Source organism: Pteropus medius, unplaced genomic scaffold (assembly GCF_902729225.1).
Source record: "Pteropus medius unplaced genomic scaffold, Ma_sr-lr_union100, whole genome shotgun sequence".
In the NCBI taxonomy this organism is placed as follows: Eukaryota; Metazoa; Chordata; class Mammalia; order Chiroptera; family Pteropodidae; genus Pteropus; species Pteropus medius.
Genome location: NW_024350325.1, coordinates 3,746,353 through 3,768,894, shown reverse-complemented (window position 1 = coordinate 3,768,894; position 22,542 = coordinate 3,746,353). Strand labels below are relative to the sequence as shown.

At 33.8% G+C, this 22,542-nt stretch overlaps 1 protein-coding gene and 1 pseudogene across 8 annotated transcripts in view; one reads left to right on the top strand and one right to left on the bottom strand.

Annotated features, from left to right (window-relative positions):
* The window catches only part of MSR1 (macrophage scavenger receptor 1), a 72,826-nt gene extending 61,507 nt beyond the window's left edge, over positions 1-11,319 (bottom strand). For 6 of the 8 annotated variants that reach the window (XM_039839328.1, XM_039839326.1, XM_039839324.1 and 3 more), the window contains exons 1-2: positions 11,189-11,319; positions 1,820-1,923 (exon numbers count right to left, since the gene is read on the bottom strand). In XM_039839328.1, coding sequence (XP_039695262.1) covers positions 1,820-1,919 — 100 coding nt within the window. In that variant the 5' untranslated portion in view covers positions 1,920-1,923; positions 11,189-11,319. Of the gene's footprint in view, positions 1-720; positions 820-1,819; positions 1,924-2,126; positions 2,241-11,188 lie in introns of all 8 variants that reach the window. The other 2 variants (XM_039839325.1, XM_039839327.1) reach the window with 2 other exon arrangements.
* Positions 11,320-13,872: 2,553 nt separating this feature from the next.
* On the top strand, positions 13,873-13,991 carry LOC120583913 (uncharacterized; annotated as a pseudogene).
* Positions 13,992-22,542: the final 8,551 nt, after the last annotated feature.

Here is a 22,542-nt window from a genome sequence, read left to right as displayed (position 1 = left end):
TATATTTGGATATTTCTTATATTTGAATACAATGTAAAAAAAGAAATAAACAAAATTATTCATGTTTTGACTAAACTTTGGATCAATGAAGTCCACCCTCTGGATATGTCAGAACATATTAACATTTTAGTACTATCCATTTATAATTAAAAGCAATTCACATAATGGATGCTAATTGTGGAAAAGATAATTTGATGTAGAAGGAATCTTAGTAGAAGAGGAAGACATTTCTCTGATTAGGTGAATAAAACATCTATCATTTCCCCATCCCCTGTGGTCATTGTTCTTATCGTTCAATAAAAAAAAAAGTAAATTTTGTTTTCATGTTGTAAAGTCCTAAATTAAAAACAGAAGTTCAGATATTGTTCAATTATGTTCTATTTGAGAATGAAAGGAAAAGGAGAGAAAATTTTAAGAAATAAAGCAAAAAGTAAAGGGAAAAAAAAAAGAATGAAAGGTCTAAGGAAAAAGAAAAAAAAAACTCCCATAATATAAGCAAGATAGGATATTCCATCTGCCAGGTTGACTAAGCCTGAAACCTAGGAGTCATCTTCTCCCTTATCTCCAATTTAAAATCACAAATTATCTGTATGCTGCCTTTTAAATAGCTCTCAAAATGTGTTTTGTTTTGTTTTGTTTTGCCTTTTCTCTGTCCACAATGCCTCTGTCCTCCTCCCTCAATCTTTCAACATCTGTACTTTTAAAAGCTTTTATTATTACCTTTTTTCTTTCTGTCTCTCTGGTGCCACATCCATCACCGGCAGCACAGCACACAAGATCCATCATGTGTTAGCATTGTGGTCTGTATTTAAGGTTTGTCTATGTAAGAATGTATACAGGATTCTGTAACTTTACATTAGCTGCTTCCTCTTACTGAATATTTTTATAGTTCCTCTCCACCCACTGTGTCCCCCCTGGTGAAATATATGTAAGGCTTAGCAGAATTAAAGCACCTCCATCCTGATGCCTTAAATGAACCTGTCCAGAAACAGCCAAACACTATGGCTATTGAGGTCTTGTGGTAACCTGTACAAACATCTGTTTTAGCACTGTTATGTATTGAATTGTGTTTCTCAGAAAGATATTGTTGAAATCTTAACAATCTTAACAATGGTATCTGTCATTGTGATCTTATTTGGCAATAGCATCTTTGCAGGTATAAGCGAGTTAAAATAAGGTCATACTGGAGTAGAGTATGCTGTAATCCAATGATTGATGTCCTTACGAGAAGAGGACACAGAGACACGAGAAGAGAAGACCATGTGAAGATGGAGGCATAGATTGGAGTTGATACGTTTCCAAGCTAAGGGGCAGTGCTAAGGATTATCAAGAGCCACTAGAAGCCAGAAAGAGCTAAGAAAAGATTCTCGTCTAGAGCCTTCAAAGAGCACACAGCCCTGCAAACACACCTTGACTTCAGACTTCTGGCCTTCAGAATAAATGGTTGTTTTGAACCACCTGGTTTGTGGTAATTTGTAATAGTATCCCTAGGAAACTCATACAAGCACCTACCACCCATGATTTTCAAAAATTAATTTATAATTGTAGGATCATAGTTATTTCCAGAACCTAATCCAGTGGCTGAGAAATCAGAGAACTCAATCAATATTGTGGATTAATTTAATCTATTGTAACGCTTTCTTACTTCAATTTAAGTTAATTTTGTATTCTCTCTCAAGAGATGGGAAGACCTATTTATCCAATAAGTATCATTTTAACATTCATAGCCATTTAAAGTAAGTCTTAAGATTATAATTTTAGATAATGTCAATAACTCTAAGGACAACCTTCTCGGTCACCCCTCCTTTCTTCTACTTACTCAGAGGTATCAAAGCTGTCATTGAGCAAGCATCAAACTTCACAGATTCTGAACAGATATCAGTGTCCTGTTGATTATGAAAGCTTTCCCACTGTTCCATACTTCTGTCAAACACATGGAAAAATATACTAATTATATAAAAAATGGCTAGGACCCAATGGCATAGTGTTCAAAATAAATTTTATAATTAAAATTCAATTTCAGCAAGGAAACACATATCATTAGCTAAATTTACATATCTGCCATATATATAAATATATTATTCCTACTCTTAAGTTTTAATTTTAATAGTAACAGATACACTTACATAAAACTCACTCACGTATCTGCATGCGTAGGTATATGTTTTTTGAGAGTGAGGTAGCTTCTCTTTCTTAGCTAAAAAAAATACTTTCCCAAGTGACAAAAAACAACTGTTTGGCTGAAAAGAAAAAAATAATTTCCCTTAGAACAAATAATTGTGCAAAATATGAAGCAAATATTTCCTGTATCTTTTATCGGAGCTTCATGAGCCAGTTTTTTTTTTTTGCCAAAGCATCTGTTTATCACTTTCAAAAGGTCAAATCAAGTCACTAGATTAAGAGTCACAGGAAAATCTTAGTTTTTTTCTTTTCTTTTCTTGTTTGTATTTATTTATCTGTTTTTTCAGGGATTCTCATTGTACATTGGCAGCATCACAAATATGTCTTATACCTTTTTAAGCACAATCCATATTCTATGATACAATCTACACTTACGTCTTTTTAAGATGCATCACAGTCATTTAAAAGGCTTGATTAAAAACAGATTGATGAGCCTCACCTCCAGAGTTTCTGATGTTTAGGGTGGGGGTGAGGGGTCAAGAATTTACAATTCCAACAAGTTCTCTAGTGATGCTACTGTTTCCAGTCTGAGAACCACATTTTAAGAATATTTTCCATGAAAAGAAATTAAATGACTTTTTCTTGGAAATCGTTCCGTTCATTTGATTGTAAATTTAGAATAAAGCCAAGATCTTCTGGCCATTTCTTATTTTCTTTAATGCTGAGTTATGGATTTAGCACAGCCAAAGTTTAATTGAGTGCACTGGCAGCTCCAGGACACCAAATTCATAACTCGACCAGGAAATGAAAGGCAATCATTCACATGCAAACGTTCATCCTGCTTTGGGGAAAGGTATTGACAATTAAGGATGTGACTCGACTCCTATAATTATATTCTTTTAAACATTACCAAGGAGATTCTTTATTCTGAGTTTGCAATGACAATTTTTGTTCATGCATCATTCTACAATTTGGTCTTAGTTTCCATAAATCCTGTTGATCTAACCAAGGAGTGTGTTCTTAAATGATTTGGCTACTGGGGAGGAAGGGAGTAGGGGAAGGAGGGAATGTATTAGACTTACACCCTCTTTTCTTAGGCAGAGGTCAAGTAAAAGAACTAAATAATTACCTGGGAAAATTGATCATATAGGAAATCAAATTGGATAATTCAGATCTAGTCTCTCCTAACATTTCCCACTTCTAATTCACTCTATTATTTAAATTGAATGATAGTTTTACTTACCAAGCAAAACAAATGCACGAATAATTTTAAAAACTGAAATAACAATAAAGCTGAGCTAAATTATAAACTATTGTTCAAAGCAATGGGAACTATGTGGCAAAGCTTTTTAACTTTGAACTCGGTTTATAAAGGACGGGCTCACAAAGTATGCATTTAGATACACCTGCTATGAAACTAGAAATTTCTTTTCGGGCTGCTTGCTGGCCCCTTCAAAATGTGTTAAACTATAGTCAAATATTGGTCCTAATATTTGAGTTAGTATGACTCCATTTTCATTTAAAAAGAAAGGAAATCTCTTATATTACTTAATCTTCCACAAAGGGAATATTTTTGTAAAAGTTGAAACCTTTTGAATCGGATAAATCCCTCTAGATTGTGAGGTGCATAAGAGGAGGAATCATGTCTGATTTTGCTAAGTATTTATTACCCGAGCCTAAGAAACCTGGAATATAGAATATACTTAATAAAGATTTGTTGACTGAATGATCTGATTTGTTTTATGTAAGGTATTAGTCTCATATATTAGTTTTTGCTGCTGTTGTTTTGAACAAGATGGATATTTGGAGATGGGACAAAAAAGGCATGCTTCTTCTGATAGAGAACTTCTTGGTAAATAGATTTTGTCCTTAATTCAGATTTTTTCCCCCTATGCTACACTCTTATTATTTTATACCATCCTTGAACATAAACCAAATCTAAGGGCTAGAAGACTATATTAAGCTGTTGAGACACTGCCACTCACTCTAGCCTGTTTCTATTCAGCATGCATTTTCATTTTGTCAGGTCCAACTGGCAACTAGCTATGGCCACATCCCCTTGTAGTTCTCAAAGGCACATTACTAGCATTTTGAATGGGACAATTTTTTTGTAAAAATCTATCTTAGTTGTATAGGATGTTTATCAGTCCTGATTGCCATCCATTGTCACTAATGTCTCCTAATCATTATATTACTGCTTTCCTCCTGCAAAAAATCAAACACTTTATCCTCACACATTTTCACACACCGATCACTCTTTGAGAACCACTCTTCAACTTGCATTTCCAATGTAGATAGAAAGTCAGGAACTTTCTCTCTGTGAGATTTGTCATGGGCAATCTGATTGTTAACATGCCTTTAATGGAGATTTATTTTCACTAAAAATATTTTTTTCTAATGAGCGTCAGCAAACAATACAGATTCCTCGAACTGTTTTTTGGGATATTTCTCAAATCACTCCCTGTGTGTTTAGCCCTTTAAATATGTTTAGACCTTTGTTAAGCATATCTGAATGCTTCTTACAGAAAACTTAAACATCTTATCATTTTAAAGAGAAAAGAGAGTGGCAAATACAGAATGATAATCCAGTGATTTAATCTTGTCCTCAGTAAATCAAAATGAATATTATTTTTACCCATGTGTTTGCTTGGAAGCACTACTTGTACTTTCAAATAAATTTGCAATTTAGAATCCACAGGGAGTGTCTGGCTCAAAGATCTTCTCTTGGGAAAAATAATTCTACTTTTTTTAAAACATGGCTCAAGAATACTAGATGCCACATGATTAAAAAAAAAAAGTAGATGGTAAGTATTGAGATATTTTTAATCAATGACATTAAGATGGAAAAACCTATTTCTTCAGTATGCCAGTTCTACAAATTCCTATTACGTACTATTTTATCAAGCACTTTGCATGTCGCTAAATGCCAAAATCAATGTGTATAAAATATTGCCAACCACCAAAGATTTTATGCACTAATACAAAAGACTAAACTCTTTATAAATTATCACCAGTCTGATATATTTACATACAAAGCACAGGCATAGTCCAAAATGGAGTGATTAATTCTTTTAGGAAAGTGGGTAGTTATGGTGGGAACACAGAAAATAGAATATTTTATCAAAGTTTTGAAAAAATTCAAAGGCGTTTAGGGTGAAAATATTTCAGGGCATGAAGACATGAGGAACATGGGAACTGGGATCAGCACTGTGGAAATGGGAGCTCCGGGTAGAGGGCCCAGCAGAAGAGGGCAGAAAACCATGTAGCTGGGGGCATCCTACTCAGCATTTATTCTTTCATTTTAATTGCATAAATTGATCTGGCTTTTACGACCTACCCAAAAGAGAATATTGAAGATGAACCTATATTGGCACCCATACACCATACACAAAAATTACCTTAAAAGGATTTAAGATTTGAATCTAAGACCTGAAACAATATAGGAGGTAAGTCCTTCGCCATAGATCTCAGCGATGATTTTTTGAATCTGACACCAAAAGCAAAAGAAACAAAAGCAAACATGAAGAGACTGGGCACTTTGAAAACATCTATCTGGATTCCTGTTTTATTTTTATTATTTTAGCTAATACCGCAATATAATTTAAACATCAGATCCTGATAGAGATAGGAGGGAACGCTCTTAAACAACCATATCACTACATTTCTCACCAAGAACAATCGATGCACAACCGCCTCAATGCCCCAAATGATCATGAAATATGGTCTTTGACTTTAGGAAATGTTAAAAAAATAATGAAGAAAATGTACCTACACAAATTAAATTTAAAAATTATTCTTTGCTTTGGCGGTAGTGGCCTGGTTTATACTACTAGAAACAAAATATTTATGTGTCCATTAAATATTTTGATTATTTCCTTTTCACTTGAAAAAGAGGTCAAGCTCAAATATGTTTTTCTTTAGGCCTCTAAGCTTTGAGCTATCTGTTTTGGACATGTATAGATGATAATAAAAATTTTGTAGGTTACTGCATTTCAAACTATGATTTCTTTGTGTAAATTTGTTAAAATTTAAAAAAAAGAAAAACCTCTAATAAATGTCCTCAAGTGGATTACCCTAACTAACTGTATATCAGCTATATAAAAACCCTGACAGATCTAGAGCACTGGAAGGAAGGTGGACACTAAAGTCCGTTGAGTGAAAGGAAAAATGAAAAACATTGCCCTCAGTGCACCATGGAAAGTTTAGCTTGATTATGGGGACAGTGTATAACAGGGATTGATTAAAATAGATGGTGCTGTCATAGGATTACTGGCATTTTCTGTCATTACTTTCTTTTGTTCTCAGTTTTCATATTCTTTCTGAGAATCTCATTTATTTCCATAGCTTGAACTACTGCATACGCACTGACAAAGCCAATATATTCAGTTCAGCTCCCATGCCTCAGAATAATTTTTTTGTGTACTACAACTAGTACAAGGTTGTATTTTCCACATCAACCTAACTTTTATTTTTCCAGATTTTTCGATGTTGGCATATCGTCCATTTTTATCATCTGTTTATTATAATCATTTATAATTTGTTTCTATTTTTTGTGTAGTGAGACATACATGATAGAGCCAGATATAAAGGCAATATAGAGATGGTAGCAAAACATGGTCACTTAACCAGAGTTCAAGGGTTCATTACAGACCAATCTCACCCCCAGGTAGACCCATATCTGATTGCACAGCAACTCCTGACTTTCTCAGAGCCACTCCTTCCACTCTATCCCCAATTTTTTTATTTCAGTTCATTTTTCTCTACCCCAGCCAGTCATCTTGGCTAGTAGCAGTGGGGTTGGCAATTAAAGGCAGAAACCAAGAGGTATTAAGAAAGAGAAGGAAATGAAAAGAATTGATAAACAATCATCAAAATGTAGCACTTAATAAATAGGAAAAATAATCAAACAAAATATTTTTCACGAAAAATATGAAGGACATAAACTCGCACTTAATGGGCAAGTAAAGGAAGAAGAATTAGTATTTAAGATAAAGAAGAACCTGTCCTGCTGTGGTAGAACAAGTCAGGACCATGGAAAAGAAAAAAGAATTTCAAGGCATGCAAAGATGTTCATAACTTGCTACATGAAATTTGAGCTGTTTTAATTGTATAATAGAGACAGAAGCAGATTCTTGAGAGATCAAGAAACAGTAAATGTATAAAAATGAAAGGCCTTGAATGTATACCAGAAATCTGGTCATACTCATGCTTTTCTATTGAGAAGAGATACTGAAGATTTGCATTATGATAGTACATTGAGTAGTTTTATTTTTCCCTGCTTATTCTTCTTCATCTCCCAACTCATTAGCATTGGGTTGTGCCAGGTCTCACTTCTTGTCCTCTTTCTATCTTTATGTACTCCCTTGTTGTTCTCACTAGCTTGTCTGATTTAAATACAGTCTGTAAGGCTGATGACTCATATCTGTATCTCCTGCTCAGATCGCTCCCCTTAATTCCAGACCTGTATATGTAACTGCCTAACATCACTACTTGAATTTTCTATACTGCCCAAATCCAGGGGTCTTCTCTATTTCATTCTCCACATCTACTCTATTATCAGATCTTGTTGGTTTTGTTTTAAAGCTATGAAGAAACTGACTGCTTCTCATCACCTTCCCTACTACCATCCTAGTTTGAGCTCCTCCGTCTTTCTTACCTGAACTAGCTCCATAAATGGTCTCTCTGCTTCATTCTCACTCCTTCTATTTTATTTATTTATTCATTCATTCATTCATTCTCCACACTGCCTCTAGAGTGTTCCTCTTACAAAATAAGTCAGATCATGTCACTCCACTGCTCAAAACCTCTGAACACATTCCCATCTCATTCGGGTCCTGATTAAAAAACCATGTTTTCAGACAGACATTTTTTGAGCTTCAAATTTAAAATTACAACCTACTTCTTTCACTTTTTCTACTCCTTCCGGGCTTGATTTTTATTTTTCTTCCAAAACTTATCACTATCTTATTTGAAATAACTTTTCCTTATTTATCTTGTCTGTTGTCTGTCTCCTTCCACCAACAAGTTAGATCCAGGATGCAGGAGTTTTCATCTCTTTGGTTCAATGACCAGAAAGTTTCTGGCACTTAACAGGTGCCCATTACATATATAAATACAATTTAAGAAATTTCATAAGTAAATGGAAGACAACATTTTTTGCAAAATGACTGGGTTTCTTATCTGGTATTATACCTCAGGAAAAGTTTGTATTTCACTAATGTGGAAATTTTAAAAAGCTGTTAGACATTGGGAAATAAGAGGTTTTTCTCTGAATTGTGTATTAATAGGAAACTGAACCAAAAAATTTCACCCTCAATGCTCCCATTTTGCCTCGAAGGCATTCATTAGACTTACTAGATTACTTCAGTTCTTTACTTGAATTATTATTGCAGTTTTTACTAATGTTAAAGAACAGATACATGTGAAGTTTTGATAGTAGCCAGAGAACGATCTGCACAATTCAAATGTGCCTTTAAATGTCATTTACAAAGTTAAGAGAAAAAGTAACTTCACATAAAGTTACAATTCCAAACAAATGTCAATGCACTGACAAGGGACTGTAAAACCTTCTGAGTTTGTATAATCTATTAAAAGTATATTCTCATGAGAAGTGAAACACATCTCTGCAATATCAGCTGTTTATAAAGTATGTGAAAAGTTTACAGAAGTAACAACAGGAAAACCATATGAAAGAATTTCAAAATTTGTTTGGAAATATACCCTTTATGTTTTCCCTGTTTTTATTATAAAAAATTGTGATAATATTAGGACAAATTGGGGTAAATATTGTCTCATTGCTCAAATATAAGAAAAATACTTTCTTTTTTTATATGAAATTTGAGTCTTTGTACCTACATATCCATGTCACATAGTTGATTCATTGTGTACATTATCATTTGGTCTTATACATTCTCCTTAAAATTGTATCAATATTTTTAGATTTAAAATGATGGGCTACATAATAACTCATCAAATATACGTATTTTATTTATGTAACCATTTTCCTATGATGTAATTTTTTTACAATTTTCTCCCTCTTCTTTGGAAGGCAATATTTTGCTAATATAGATGATAAAGTAAATATTTCCACAATTTATTTATTTTCTTTTGAGATGTTTCTTTAGGACTCTTCACCATATGTTAAACTACCAGTAACGGGAAAACTATTTTAAAATTCTTTCTATCTGCTGACACCTTCTTGCCTCACCACTCTTTTAAAAGATCATTCAAATTTACAAAAATTTTAGTCATATGTAAATATGGCAGTTTTAAACCAAATTTACCACTATTCAGTAATAATGCTTATTTTAGAATAATTTAGATTTCAAAAAGAGTTAAATAATACTTAAAGGAGGTTTGTATTTATTTTTTGTTATTAGCATGGAAGAAATATTTCCATGTAATTATTTCTTTTTCTTCTTGGGTTTTGTTTATTCATATCAATTGTCTATACATGCCCAGAGGATCTTTCTTTATATAGATATGAATAAACTCTTTATATGCAAAATATATTTTATGCACATTCTTCATTCCAAGGCAGATCCCCATTCAGATTTGTCATCAAACTCTTAAGGTTAATTTTGTTTGTAAGATTTGAAGTAAATAATAACTTTGTAACCTTTCTTAATTTATAAAAATAAAAAATTTGATTTTGCATGAACAGTTAAAATGTACATAAAATGAAAATAAAATTAACATATTTGTGAAACCAATAGCTCTACAGTTAAGGAATGTATCCATAAAAGGGATTAAGTAAGAAATGGAAACATCCATATTGTGCCTGAAACTTATGATGCCTATTCTTGGTAGCGAGGGAGAGAGAACAACAATTTTTGAATCTGAAGTCTAGGTTTTACTATTGGCTGTGCCATTTCCTAGCTATATGACCTTTGACAAATAACATATGTGATAGCAGTTTCTTTATATATGTAAAATATGATCACAATATCAATTTAAAGAATGATTATGAGGATTAAAAATAATTCTTATAAATTGACTGGTATACAGGCAACCATCAATAAAAGAATCATCATTATTTTTAAATACCAGTTTTTTAAATATGAACTTATTTTATCTTCACAGCATCTCCATGAGGTATATAGCAGTACTGTCTCCATTTTACAAGGCTAGGAAACCAAGACCTAAAATATTTAATCAGATAATGTTACAGAACTAGGGAACAGGGAAGCTTGGATTTGAAAGTAGGCAATGTACTTCCTGATTATTGGCTCCTAACTACTTCTTAAAACATTTAAAATTAGATTTCTATGACTTTTCCATCACTATTCTCTCATGGTCCCATTCTATGCTGAATAAATCTTACCCATTCTTCAAGATGAACCTAAATTCTAACAAATTCATGAAGATTTGTTTAATAGTCCCTTCTTCTTCTGAAGTGATTTTGACCTTTCCTATATTTCCATAGTAGTTATCTATAGCACTTTTACACTACTTAAGATACTCAAATTATATATTTACATATTATTTTATATTATATTAAGACACTCAAATTATATATGTGATTTATATCATGAACTTTCTAAAGACAGTGACTATTTTACTTTTTGTATCTCTTCCTCACATAGTTCAGTGATGTGCATATATAGATGCACAATCAATATTTCCTATACTAGCAAGTAAAGGTAATGAAATGTATTAAGTTAAAACCAAATGTATAATATGAAAATCAAGGAAATTAAACTAATTAAAATATGTTTAATCATATTGTGAATAAAACCAATATTTTTATTTTTTCATCTTTTAAAGCCATTATTTTAAATCAAAATAAGCACAATTATATGCCAAAAATTTATTGTTAGTTTAACCTACAAAATATTTAGTATATTTCATGTGTACCTATGAACATACACATTTTACATTCACAGAAAACCTAACAAAAACAAAATTGTCTATTTTTTAACATTGAAACAACCCAATCAAATTATTAGAAATAGGATTTAAAAATTCTACCACAAAATATTGAATATATCACAGATTCACACAGAAAGTAGACACATACAATCGATAGAAAAAATTTTGGAAAAACATTAAAATAATCATATTTTACCGTTTGTCCTAAAGACGGCTGAACTGATTCATCCACTTCCTTCTCTTTACAGTTGAAACCTAAAATCTTTATTACATAGTATTTCAGCATCTGATACATGAAGAAAGGAAATGACATACTGAGTGTTGAAAATCTTTCTTAACAATGTGTTTCAATAGTACTCTCTCAAGAGCACAAGTCTGCAAAATCTAAATTTGTCTGATAACATTCCTCTTTCCATCTAGAACATTACAAAAGAAAAAGAGAAAAAGAAACGAGGTTATTATAATAAGGTACATGATATGTGACAGATTCCTTTTTCTCTTTTTATAAGATATATATGCCTTCTATATGTTCCCATTATTTATTATCTTCTATTAATCTCATTATCTTATATTGATTCTCATTATCTCTTCTCTTTTACTAAATAAGTTTGAGGAAAAACTCCATGTTTAAGTGATTTGTTTTTCTTAATCTTTTTTCCCATATCTCTTATCTCTAGCTTCAAACACAAAACACGAGGAAACAATATGGATACTTACTAAGTAAAAGTAATAATCTAATAATGCTCACTTCAGCTCTATCTATACTGATGTTAGCATTATCTACAAATCTCTTTTGAGCACCTAATAGTTGTTTATTTCCCCAGAAGTAGAGTGGAGGAAAGGAGTCTCAGGCATGGAGTCAGAGGAAAGAAATGTCCTTCACCTACCACCTTGTCAGAGTTTACACCTCTCATCTCATTTATTTGATCACATTCAACAAATTCCAGTATAATGCACATAAAAAGCATTTTACATACTTTATATTAATGAGCTGAATTTTAGATCTAATTCTTCTGGGGGAAGGTGTTTGGTTTATATTCCACAGGCACTTCTTAGTACTCTAAACAGGGAGGAATGAGATTTCCTATCATAAATGGCCAAAATAATTTTGCTATGTGCTCAAGCACCAGAGAACACTATTATTTCAGAAAACAATATGCCTGGTAGAAAGAATACAGGAACAGGGTACTGTGTTTGAGAGTCAGAAAGTAACAGTATCACCCAGACATTCTTAAAGATTAACAGTAATGGTCATAGTAACAGAGGCACTGAAGCAGCAGTGAGAGTTATAGCCAAGTAGCTTTAGACAAGAAGATTACTAAGGTGGATGTGGGCTGGACCTGCATGAAAGTTATTAGACCATTTCTTAACCACACTGTTTATCACCAAATTCTTAGTGAAGAGAAACTTAGACTAACATCAGGACTCGCTCTATTTCCTTTATAATTGTTTATGTATACATTATATACATATATATATATATATATCTTGCAAAATATGGTCTTTTGGGGGTCTTTAAAAAATCTGGAGTTTAAACATCTTTAAATGTGAATACTTTTGTCAACACAACATGATTAGGAAAATCACACTGGGAATAACAAGCTAAGACACCAACTTTCTAAAACTCTATCCTAATGAGGTTTATTTCTGTCAGAGTAGATTATATTTCTAGAATGTCTCTGTAATATTATTATGTATATATCTTTACTTCCACAATGCTAACCACTTCTCTATATGATTACTTCCACATTCTTCAAAAATCTAGTTGTTCATTAAAAAAAAAAAGCCCCCTATCTCTTTGTGTGTGTTTATAAATAACATATAATGTATTATATCACATGATTATCTGTTAGGTCTTACTACATGTAGGATGCTTTACTAAGAATAGAAAGTATATTCAAGTTAATCTAATGAGTAATTGAAAGAACAGAGGAAATGTCTCAGGAGTTGAGACTTTATAGTCATTGTTTCATTTGATTTCACAGTAACTTTGCCAGGTCATTTTCCTGATTAAGAAAATGAGGTTTAGAGATATTAAGTGAATGTGTCAAGATCATGGAGCTATGAGGCATTGGCGCTGGTATGCAAACCCAGTTAAGTCAGATTTCAAAACTTGACAAAATATACATTGTTTTCAATTTAAGATTAGTGTATATATTATCAGGGGTCTCCATCAGAAATGTTATATTGAAAAACAAACCACAAACATGGGCACATTCCAGATCATCTGAATAGTAGTTTTACTATCAGTTACTGCCATGGGAGTCCAATGACTTTATTTTTGTTGCCTACGGACATATGTGTCTAGAATGAAGGCTATTTATGACATCATGCCCAGTGTGCAAATATGTTTCGTAACTCAAATAGAAAAATGAGTTTGAAGAACTGACTTGAGTCTCATAGGGCTTACTGTGGTGAAAGCATGCATGCTGAACTCAAAGGAAGATATATTTACCCTCATTAAGAGATACTTTTGTATGTTTAAAATTGCAACAGGTCATTAATTATAAGCTAATGATACCAAATATTTATGTGATAAATTTACGGATAATGTTTTTTAATATTCTGAACAAAGCAATAACTAGTGATTTAAATACGAATTTTATTAATGCTATGATGAACACATCTATGTGAATAGAAGACATTTATATAACTATCAAAATATAAGTCATTAAAATTGATATCGATATTCTAGCTTTTATTTGATGATTATAAATAGAAAAACCTTGATGTTATCAGTAACATTTTATATAATCTTATATAAATAGAAGTTTCCTATAAAAGTATTATTAAAGTTAAAATACAAAAACAAACTAAATATAGTATCAGAACTAAGCAATATCTTCCTTCTATTAAGCCTATCAAAAATGTTTTGGTTCAGTCTATGGCCATGTCACCCTGAACAAGCCGGATTCTGTCTGATCTCAGAAACTAAGCAGGTTCAGGCCTGGTTAGCACTTGGATGGGAAACCACCTAGGAAGACCAGGTGCTGTAGGCTTCAAAAAATAAAAAAATAAGGGATTGTAAGCTGACGAGGTCCTTGTAATCTGCAAAGTCAACCAAAGGTTGCCTCACCTAAAAAAAAAAAAGAAAATGTTTTGGTTCACCCGTACAATTTTATATTGATGTTTTTTTATTAAACTTTTAGTATTTCTGTAGGATTTTTTAAATTTTCAAATACATCATATTTTGAAAGTTGGTTAGAAATTATAGACCTACAGAATTTAGGTTTAAATTTATGTTTCTGTCTTGACAGAAAATTATAATAAAACAATACATTAACACTCAAGAGAAGTGGAGGGACCGATATGAGTATTTATTTTCCTTTGAGAATCAGTGCACTTTACCAGAATTTTGGTTTCTAAAAGACAGTACATGGAAGACTTCTACTTCCAGCCCCAACATCTGAAGAGCTTGGAAGTCATCATTCACTTCCATATAACAAGAAAAATTAGCCGAACAAACTGAAAAGCAACAATTTTTCTTGGAGCCATTAGAGAATTGGGGTGTCAGAGCAAACTACCACCCAAATCTTTGAGAAGTGACTACAGAGACTCACAGGTAAGGTCAGTTTACCTGAAGCAGAAGCTGCTGACAGAGCATAAACTGGTGAGAACACTTAAATAATCATTTTTGCTGAATTGCTCAAGGCTGAGTGAGGATTAATGTGAAGAGTGGGAGACTCCTGGGGGGCTGCAGTCTTAGGGGGATCCCAAACTTTTGTAGACTTTATCTTCAGAAATCACACCAGGTCCTTACAGTGAAGAGCCAAAAAAAAAAAAAAAAAAAATCATCACGTGCCTCTGATAGAGGGGAGAAGAAGTCATGACTTAAATACAACCAGAGCATTCTCCATAAAAATGTCTTCCTCCCCGGTAAAAAGACTCATCGCACTGAGGCAGCTGAAGGGTAGTTACCCACTTCCAGCTTCAGTCTTGTCCTCCCTAATGGGGGCGGTGAAGAAAAGAGGAACTGTGAAAGTCATAGCCCGGGGACTTGGGCCCACTAAAGGACTGAAATTTAATCCCAAAATTATAGAACATTTCCCCTTCCTCATAGCTTACCACCCCATTAAGAGGGCTCCAGTATGATAACAGTAGATTAGAGCTGACAGGGTTGCAAAGTTGTTTTTTAAAGGAAGTTAGTAGAGAAATTCACATGACAACAGAGGAGACGAAAATAAGGACACTAGAGGAAATTTTCACTTCTGACAGCCACAGCTACAGCAAACGTTAAACACAGTCGAACTCCTAGCCAGGTTATCATGAAATCTCACCCTGAGGCCTAATTACCTCAGTTCCTATTACCTGATATATCATTTCTCACTTTCAACATGAAATTACAAAGCATACTAAAAGACAGGAAAGTGTACACTAGGCCCTAAAAGTCACACTCCTTGGACAGTTAGGGAAGTGGAGAGGGTAGAGTACACACAAAAGATGAGTCACTAGTTTTCTTGCAAGCTCAGCTGTCTGCCTGAAGCAACACTAACAATTCACCCTTTCCTTGTGATCCATGTCTTACTTAAAAGACACAAAAAATGCCAGTTAAGAAAAAAGTAAATGTGAGCTTATTTTAAGTGATACTTTGAAAACATGACCGCACATTTTACTGAGCTTAGGGAAGTGTGGTTTCAGAGTGAAAGAAACGGAACCATGTAGTTTAAATAAGCTTAAAACTGATAAAAGTGTTAAGCTTGAACAAAATTCATTAAGCGAATTCCTACTCAGAAGTCTTCTGGAATCATTATGGGATGTCAGCCTAGAGGCTCAGGAAGAGAACAGGACTTAAACTATAGCCAAGGGAATTGTAGCAAAGTGGATACCATTTATTTTATGGCAATTTCACATGCTCCATATCATTCTTATAGCAAAACTTCTTCATTTTAAGATGAGAGAACTTAAAGACTCTTCAAAAAACTTATCTAGAGTCACCTGGACAGTGACAGAGTGACACAGCATGAACTAAAATCTATATTCTATAATGTTCTTTCCACTATGCCACATGGACACTTAGCTTTCATGAACATACACAATTACTTATCTATACTTCTTTATTTTCTCTCATAATGTCTTCAGAAACTACTGCTGATGATTTCCAGGAGTGCTTCCAAATTTCAGATCTGGCTTTTGCTGTTTGATCTGCCTGCAATGGCTTTCAGAGAATAAAGGGCTCTTTCTCTTTTGCCTTCCAAATTTCTTGAGAGCACCGCTATTGATGAACTCTGAACAGAAACCACAAAGGGAAGATGATTCTGACAAATGTTCCTGGCATCTCCTCAAGAGCACAGAAAAGATAGTAAAACCAGGATAGTGGTTTTAAGACATACTGTACACTTAGTCCAGGAACTCAGAAAAGGATACTTACCATCCAGAGAAGTGGAAGTTGAATTGCTGAAAAGAAAGAGAACATTCTGGGTGGAGGAAATAGTACATCCAAATGCCTGAAGAAGGCAAGAACATGAAAAAGCATCAAAGACCAAAGAAAGGCCAATGCAGCTAGGGTAAAAAAAGCAAAAGGTGGCAAGTAAGGTTCCAGATAAGGCTGAGAGTTAGCTAGGAGGCCAAACGATTGAGAAGATTTTATCTTATAAATAGTGGAAAGACATTAATGATTTTGAAGTAGGATGAAGGAGACCCATTTGGATTTTTAAAGTTGAGTATTTGCAATGCAATGTGGAGAATAAATAGGAGGTGGGAAGTTAGATCGAGGGTAAGTAGACTAGTTAGGAAGTTAATGTACTTGTGTAGGGAAAGGTTGATGGCAGTTTGGACTTGAGTGGTGTCAGTGGTAATGGGAAGAAGTGGATAGAGATATTAAAAAGGAAATTGAATAGGACTTGATAATGGATTTGATGGTGACAGATGGTGGGCTTGACATTTTTTCATTTGCTATGCCAGATCTACTCTCCACTCTCCATCTCTTTCTACCTTCTATTTTCCCCAATAGGTTAACTTTTTTGGACTAAAATAAATGGCTCTCTTGAGCTCTGGCTTTCAATTAGGTCTGGTAAATGGATAGCCCTGCAGGAGATTTGTGAAAGGACAGAGAGTTAATTCTTCACATTAATTGTCTAAGAATGAAATAAATATTTATTGTCTAGAAATGTTAGGTGGCCTCTTAAGGAGCCACTCGATTTATTAGCAGAAAATTTCTGGGTCTGGTAGACAGAAACCTAAGTCTCATTATTATGGGGATTTTAATATCTTACACAGTTCCAGAATTCTGATATTTTTTAAAAATCCACTACATTTTGAGTGATGGGCCCCTTGAGGAACAACCTAGCAACCTAGAGATAGGACTTATGGCAAGAATAATGCTTTTCCCCAGAAAGATATTCATATCCTAATTCCCAGAACACTGTCCTTTCATAGAGCAAAGGGGAATTAAAGTTGTACATGTAATTAAGGTTGCTAATTACCTGACATTAAAATAGGGAGGTTATTTTGTATTATCTGAGTGGGATCAATGTAATAACCAGGATCCTTAAAAGTAGGAGAGGAAGGTAGCAGGGACTCAGAAAAGTGATGGGCTGATGGAAGAATGCTGGGGGAGATACAAGGTTGCTGGCTTGGCAATGAAGAAAGAAGGCCACAGACTAAAGGCTGTGGGTGCCTGCTAGAAGTTAGAAAAAGCTAGGACAGATTTCCCCCTAGAGCATCCAGAAAGTAATGCAGCCCTACCAACACTTGATTTTAGCACAATAAGATCTATTTTGGACATCCAACCTATAGAACTATAAGAAAATAAGTTTGTGTTCTTTTAAGCCACTAAGTTTAATTTGTTATTGCAGTAGTACAAAGCTAATACAGGGATGTCATTCAAAATACTACACAAGGTTGTTTCAACAATAGAAATTTATTTCTTACAGTTCTGGAGGTTAAAGCCCAAGAAAGAGGGATCGGCAGGCTTGATTTCTCCTGAGGCCTCATTCCTTGCCTCGCAGTTGGCTGCTCTTTGCTTGTTCTTCACATGATTGTCCCTTGGTCCTCACACTCCCCTGTTGTCTCTTTATGCCTTAAAAATTCCTCTTCTTATAAAGACATCAGTCAGATTGGATTAAGGTCTCCTTTTACCTTAATCACCTTTTTCACGGCCCTGTCTCCAAGTACAGTCATATTCTCAGGTACTAACGCTTAGGATTTTATCATAAATTTGGGAGGAACACAGTTCAGTTGATAGCAAGGACTATATCATAAACCTCCCTTGATGCCATCTCCAGAGGGTCCTGAGGCAATATATCCAGGTGAATTACAGAGCCTTGTGAGACAGGCTCAGAAATTATTCCATTTTTAGTGCTGAACCGTTTTGGCCCAAGTTTATCCAATAATCTGGTTGACAAAATGTCCTTCTCTTGTCAAAGCCAGTCAGTCTCTTCCCCCAGCTACCACATATACAAAGTGATCCTTCCACCGAGATGGAAGTGGCTTCTGAGCTCAACAAGGATGATTGGGATATTACTGCTAATGAGTTTTCAATATGTCAACAGCAAAACTTTTTTATGTGGCTCAACCAGTCATCTGATGGCATGCTGGTTACAATTGACTCAATATTTATTATCCTCATGGAAAACAAAGGCCCAGAGAAGTAACTTCCTTAGCCAAGATCATGAGATTGGTAAATACTGAGTTTGAATTAGAACCCGACTTGTTTGTTAACTGATCATTCTTTGCAACATGTACTATGAATATGGTAATAACGATTGAAGTGGGCCATTGTCTTTTGACTCTTCTTGTCTTTGGTAAATTCCTCGCCATGAGTATCTTTTGGGGAGGCATGGTCCATGAGACTGCAGCTCCAGCCCTTCTCTCTTCCTGTCCCTTGATAACTAGAGTTCAGGCTGTGACTTAATCCTGCCTGGATTTTGATTCTTGAGAAAATAAGACAAAAATGGTAGGATAGGTAAGAAATTATTCATAGTGTGGACGAAAAAGGCACCATATACTACATCTGACAAACTCGAGGGAGTATAGCAAGGCGGGCCCTACAAACTCAGAGACCAAAATTAACCACACAGGATGGTCTGACCATAAAAATTTTTTAAAGTGGGTCATAGCAGGTAGTCACAACCTAGGCCTGTAGCTTCTTTGACAAAGGTCAATCTTTATCTTAAGTGAGCTTGTCTATTGTCTTTTTACATCTAAAATAACATACCATTGGAAAATCAGGATAGTCCCCTTTTTCTGGACCCCTCAGGGCACAACCCACCACAGCAGAGCAGAAGACCACAGAGTCCCTCCTTGGTATCTCATTCCCCAAATACCCTCTCTATGTGTTTTAAATGTTAATCATTAACCGTCCTGTGCCAATCAATGTAAAAGAAGTATGCGTTTCTCCATTTTACCTTTTATCCAATACAAGAGATTTCCCCACTTTGCTTTCTCCCACCCCCCTAATCTACCCACCAATGAATTTCATGTCACACTCTCTACATGTCCTCCTCTGATTCTAATGTAGAAAATAAACTGCAAAAACTGCCATTCTCCAGAGCATTTCCTCAATCCATTGAGATTTTGCTTTCCAGCAATTGTCATCAGTATGGCTCAAATAAACTCATTAAAATTCTCTACAATTTTGGGTGTTTCTTACGCTGACAATAGCAATGGTAGGAATGAGTCCAGAGGAAGATTTATTATGAAGACTCCTGTGTTGGTGGTGTTGTGAGCATCATTGTTAAGTGAAAGAGGCTTTGGGCCTGTGTGCTTAACCTTTTTTACTTTTTGCCCTTTTCTCAAGCTGGGTACTGCAGCCTTCACCTGATTGTGAGAGAGACCAGATAGTCTTTCAGTAAATTTCTTTTCTGCTTACATTAACCAGAGTTTTTATTCCTACTGTGGTGATGATACTTGATGTGACCACATAGAAGCTGCTGTTCGAAACCAGATGGTCTCAAGAATGCTGATTGCTCTTCTCTGGCTAATCACCATCGTTCAGGACTTTTTCTTTCTTGTACAATTCAACTGTTAGGAGTTCAAAGTTTAATAGTTTACACTATTCCAATGGTAACTTTATAAACGGCAGGCTATCTCTGCAGAATCATGGGCAGTCTGCATTAATTCTCTGGTTCTTACAAAATCAGTCACATTCTATTTCTCTTCATTACATACATAATACAAATATGAAATATGCTTTGTGATCATTAGTAATATTCCATTTAAAAATATTCAATCCTGAATGACTTAGAAGTAAACACCTTAATTTACCAAATCTATGATAAGCAGAGTAGTTAGAACTTTGTTAATTAGGCTCAGATGCCTGACTGGATCTAATGGAGTCCCGCAGCTCTCTGCAGGACAAAGTGTCATCCAAAAAACATCCAACTAAGAACAGTGAATATGATGATAAGGATGAAAGACAATGGCAACTTTTCATCATTAGCCAATGCGAAAAATACCCCACAAAGTACAAAAAGCAACACCATATTTGAATAATAGTTCAAAGAAGAGGATGATTCAAAAAAATGAAGAAATGGAACTAATGTAAACTGCTCAAAACTGCATTTTTCTTTGTGATATAAATGGCAATTGCAATGCTTATTCTTGAGCCTTTTATAATTTAGATATGAAACAAATTATCCTGAGAAAATTCCTTGCAAGGCAAATGTTTTTTTTGAAATTTAAATGCGTTCTCTCCCATCTGTCTTAATGCTTACAACAAAGTTATACAGACTTCACATGGCATTGATCTTAAACAAAGGGAACAGTCTTTCTTGGCTGTTTTTACATCCTACGAAAGAGATTTTGTTTGTTTATTCATTTTATTTTGCTTTACTGTGGTAGACACTGGCAAATCAAATATTCCAGCCTGTATCTAAAACCTTTACCCAAAACACTCTATTTCTTACATTTTAAAATATTCACTAGCAGACTAAGGAGAATTGTGAGAAAACTAGTTACTGACATTATTATATTTATGTCTCTAAAAAAACTCCTTGCATCCAAATCACTTTCTACATTCATACAACATAAGAAAAAATGAGCAAGGTGAGACCTCTAATGCTAGAGTATAAACCAGCTAGCAAAAAAAACCACAAAACTGTTCAGTAAAGAAGCATGATGTTATTTAGGAAACACAGTTAGAATCCTCAATGTTTCTCAGGAACTAAATATTTTTATTTTCTTATGATAATCTACTCATTATTATACACAAGATTCTTATTTAAATAGCATGGCACATAAAGTACAGATACTAATACAGGCTGCTGAGACTGAATTCTGCCTCCAGAATTTACTAGCTGTGATAATCAAGCAAGTTATTTTACCTCAGTTTTTCATCAATAAAATAAGAATTTAAAAAATAACCTATTAGAATTGAATTAATTCATATTTGTAAAGGATGCATCTAGTAGTTCTCTACAAGTGTACTGATAACGGCAAATTGAAATGTTAAAATTTAAAAAATGTAAAACCAACATTGAATCATCTTCATTAATATTACAATGTTTTCTATAAAAACAATCTCTCAGGAAATATTAACCAATTAGCAATTGTTTTTTTACTTTCAGTAACTTATTCTTAATATTGGCATGCTATTTTACCCAGTGAACTCAATTGCAGTTTGTTTTGATGTAAGCTAGATGGGTTGTTACATTTTCTAGTCTCTTATTTTTTCTCTCCCTACAGAATTTTTTTTCCTTGACAATTCACCCATTAAAATTAATGATTTAACACATAATGATTGGGAAGATTCTTGTTATATATATCATAGGGACTGATTTGCTTATGAAGTCTAGTATTATAACGTCATGGGGAAAATCACAGATTCTAGAGCCAAGCAAACTGGCTTCAAATTCCAGATCTGCTCTTATTAGGTATGTGACTTTGGGCAGTTAATTTAGCCTCACTGTGCCTCAGTTTTGTTCATCTCTAAAACAAGATTAAAAAGAGAATCATCTTACAAGTTTATTGTGAAAATTAAATGAGTTTATAGTTGTGTTGGAAATATTTGATTTAGAAACAAGGTTGTGAAAAAATGCAATAGTTAAATTTGAAAGAGCTGCTAAGAGAATTCAAGAAAGGAATCGTCAAAATATCAGGAGGAAAATAAAAGATTTCAGAGATGTAATGCTTGCTGCAAAGAAGTCAGATATTGTGATTTTGTAGTGAGCCAAATAACCATAGTTCTGTGATATTCACTGAAAACAAATTCTGGACACATAAAAAAAGAATCCCTTCACAACTTTCTTTAATATGTCATCACCAAAGGATATCTAGTATACGTGAAATAAATCCATTCTGAGTAAAGAAAAAACAGTAAATTATCTTTTTTAAATTACACAATTTGAAAGTAGATTTTAATTAAATGATTTCTTGGTAATAATTTGATACTAAAATTTTAGCTGATGATGAAAATACAAGCTCAGCTAGAACTTGTGAAATTGAAATTCTAATTTGAAAGAGAGAATTTCACTATTAATAAAACAGGATATAAGAAGAAAAGGTTATCATTCTTATGAGATTCCATTTGTGTCAAGGTTAAAGCTAGTGAACTATGAGTCTTTCTAAAGAGAATATTCTATTTTAAATTTCTATTGAAACCAATGAACAAAT